We start from the raw sequence: 3,574 nt of genomic DNA on the forward strand, positions 1-3,574 counted from the left end.
TAATATGATCGTGAGGTCCATGCGAAGAGAGAGTAGTCAGTGAGGGGGAGAATCGAGGAATCACTACCTCTCTCCGTCCACTTGTCTAGATTTGTTTAGAAACAAATATCTACAATAGGTAGTTAGTACTTGTAGTGTTGAAGTTTCTAAGTGTTGGATAAGTTGTGCGGTTAAAAATCACTTAGGGAGTAATTGAAGTTTGAAATTGCATATGAGTCCACGTTTGAACCCTTGTAATACACTACTTTTGTACTTTGTTGGTGGGAAACTCTATATAAATAGGTAGTCCACCTTATTGACTTGAGTGCACAGAGGAGAAGAAAGAACAAAGTTGTAGAGAGTGCGTTGTGTTGACTAGTGAGTGGCAAAGTGCGTTGGTGTGCAGTAAGAAAATAAGTGTTGTGGGTGGTGTTGTGAGTATAGTGAGTGGTAGAGAAGTGTGTGTAGCAAGTGTTGGTGAGTGTTAGTGTAGAGGGGTGTTATGTATTTGTTTTTGTAATGATAAATAGTGTTTATTTTTAGTTGGAATATACACTTTGAAGTTCTACAAAATATATATACACAACATAGCCCTTTAAATATGAGTTAAAAAGTGAGGTTTTAACCTGTTTTGACACCACTATCTCTGGCTTTGATGCACCATATTTTGTTGGCGTACTTACAACAAAATCTTTGTGAAAATATTCATTGATTCCTTCTCAACATGCCTCAAATTTATTAAATGCTAAATGCTGATAAGCGTGACAAGCTAATCTCAGTTGCGGCAACATTTCTTTGGCAAACCATCCTTAGGATAGAGTTTTTTTTTTGGGTCGTGAATCCCGAGGATAGAGGTTACATACCATTCATATTTTCCAGTTCTGCGTCGTGAAATGTATTGAATAGGAAAAACCGAATTAGTGTGCTGGCTGACATATATAAATTGATGTTCTGTTCATGCCGATAGAAAGTGACCGTTGATCGCACATCATTCAATAGAAAACTAAAGCATTACGGTGAAAGTTTACCATTTAGAAAGCAAGGTTATTTAAGAGAGAGGACTAAGCATACAGTCTGTGCTGCAGTCAGAAAAAGCAACACCACTGTAGCGATTACCGAGATGACCACCCATGGGCTACTGCAGTAATCAGGCTTGAACGTCACCTTCCACTTGTTATAAGACTTTTCGTAATGGGCGATGAGCTTGTGGTTGAGGCTGTTGAAGTAGTAATTTTTTTTCGTAAAGTTAGCTCCCTTGCCTAAGGAATTGATTAGCTGCACGACAGCTTCTTTATTGCCGAGACAGTTCTCGATGATTTTCTTGTCGATCAGCAACTTTGCATCGCTCGGGGTATCGACCAGGTAATCCATGAACACAATGTACTCGATCAGATAGCTGTCGTGTAGGTGGTAACATTGTTCGAAGGCAATAATGTTCCGAAAAAAAGATTCCGTCCCATCCTCAAGAACCAGATACGGGATGTTGAGCACTCCATTCTCGAATTTGATATCGAACAAGCACTCGCTCTAACCTGAGAGCATTGTTAATAATAGGTAACAAACAGAGAACGAAACATAATCAAATATTCAGAAAACAAAATGACACAGGTCAACCCTTACGTCTTCTCAGCTTCACTCCAGTTGCCACCAGCTCTGTTGCACTCGGGGAGAACTTCATCTCCTTATGGCTGTCATTTGGCGGCTTCCTCACTAATGGCAAGAACAAGAGACTGATCACGTGGACGAAGTGCTTCACCTTCGACTCCATCACCGGCTCTGGCAACTTGTCCTTCCTCATAACCTGCTCGAAGAACCAGCACATGAGTTCAAGCAACTTTGGCATGTGCTATTGGTGTGTTCCAAACGCCATTTCAAAAAGCTGCTGGACAACGAAAAATGGAATATGGTTCCCCAGTAGTGCCATGTCGCGGTAGATATTAGTCAACATCCATGGCTTACTGAAGATCGGGTCTTTGGGCAACCTCCTCTAATTGTCCCAGTACATCAGTAAGAGCTAGATCCCGAAGATGCCATCCAGGAGGATCATCTCAGTGAACTGGTCGGAGTCCAGGCTGATCTGCTTATCATAGCAGTTGTGGGCATCATACTCCCAGGACTTGACCCTCTGAATGTAGTCCTTGAGACGGTAATTCTGGTCGCGCTGGAGGAAGTTATGCAAGTAAAGCAGCTTGTGATCTTCCATCGGCATGAGGCTTGGATTGAGACGGTGATAAGGTCCAATCACGACAACAAGGGGCGTGTAAGCCTCTTTGTTTGTTCGTCGGATCCTCTCCGGAATGGTGAAGATGCAACAGTCGGATGGCAGTGATAGTCCCTCAAATCTTCCGTGTATTGAAATTGTGACTTTATCGAGATAACAGTCACTTGCTGATGTTGTTCTTGCTCTTGCCATCCTCTTTTTTTCCCAGCTCAATCAATCAAGAGCAACGGTTTAAGCAAAATCCAGTGCAAGAAAAGGGTATTCTGTGCCAGAACAACCCCATAAACTAGATTTGGCTACTTTTGTGCAGTGCAATCATGAAACCGGAAATAAATAAAAACAGAAAAGGAGCCGAAAAATTGGAGAAAGGGGTAAAGGCTTATTAATTTAATGGAGAGTTGCTTAGCATCTAATCAAAATTGTCACGCCTTGAACCCCAAACGCGTGAACATCCTTCAACGGTCGATTAAAAATGTGACGTCTGAGGATGCGTCACCGACCCATTCTTTTTATCTTTCGATTAAACGCATGTGGAAGCGAATTAAATAAACACCTAGTCAACAGGGATAGTAAAACACAACAAAAAATTTCCAAAAGTCGCGCCTTTATTTATCCACTTGTTAACTCAAGGAGTTTAACATTTACATGCCTACAATAAGATACAACTCCTATACGACCTATGAGCAAAAAGGGGTCAAAAGGTCGGGGTTAACTTTAGCTTCACTAACAGTAAGGCCAGCCAAAAAAGTGTCGCATCTCACGCCCACCACATCCGCACTTAGCAGATCTCCACGCTACGGCCTTGAAAATGGTTAACAACAACGGGGTGAGATAAAATCTCAGTGAGTCAGCTTCCTAAGCCTCGATTAGGACGCAAATTCATCTTGGAGGTAGCCTAATCATGCAATGGTCTACAGTCTTACCTCGCATTGGCACACCCCTGCATATTAGTACGTCACATATGTCATTATCAATACAATAAGCATAATTAATAATCAGAACACATGACTCTCATGTACCAAGTATCCACACGGGTCTCGATTATAAAGTAAAACCCATTTTGGCATGTCCCATACCATGCCTAATAGTTTAACCTGATAATCAAGCGCAATACATCACAATCATTCACACGTGTTTCGATTATTACGACCCCTCGGGCCACGGCCAACACACGAGTTGGCAGTCTTCCGGCATGACCGGGCATCGTCTCGCCTTATCGGGCACGGCAACATCTAGATCCCCCGCTTAGACGGCATTCCATAAAGGAGCATTAGTCCGTCCTCAACCGTGACTCGCTATTCGGACCCCCGCCGGGCATCCGGTAAAGATCGGGCATTGTCCTTAAACTCTCATTGGGTGACGGGTTCAATTAAA

At 42.6% G+C, this 3,574-nt stretch overlaps 1 protein-coding gene across 1 annotated transcript; it reads right to left on the reverse strand.

Moving 5' to 3' along the window:
* Positions 1-1,023: 1,023 nt before the first annotated feature.
* Positions 1,024-1,822, reverse strand: LOC120291755 (UPF0481 protein At3g47200-like). Its single transcript, XM_039309480.1, has 2 exons — positions 1,616-1,822; positions 1,024-1,506 (listed from the first exon to the last, which is right to left on the reverse strand). The coding sequence occupies exons 1-2, from the start codon at positions 1,820-1,822 to the stop codon at positions 1,024-1,026; spliced, it is 690 nt and encodes a 229-aa protein (XP_039165414.1).
* Positions 1,823-3,574: the final 1,752 nt, after the last annotated feature.

This window comes from Eucalyptus grandis, chromosome 3 (assembly GCF_016545825.1).
Source record: "Eucalyptus grandis isolate ANBG69807.140 chromosome 3, ASM1654582v1, whole genome shotgun sequence".
Lineage (NCBI taxonomy): Eukaryota > Viridiplantae > Streptophyta > Magnoliopsida > Myrtales > Myrtaceae > Eucalyptus > Eucalyptus grandis.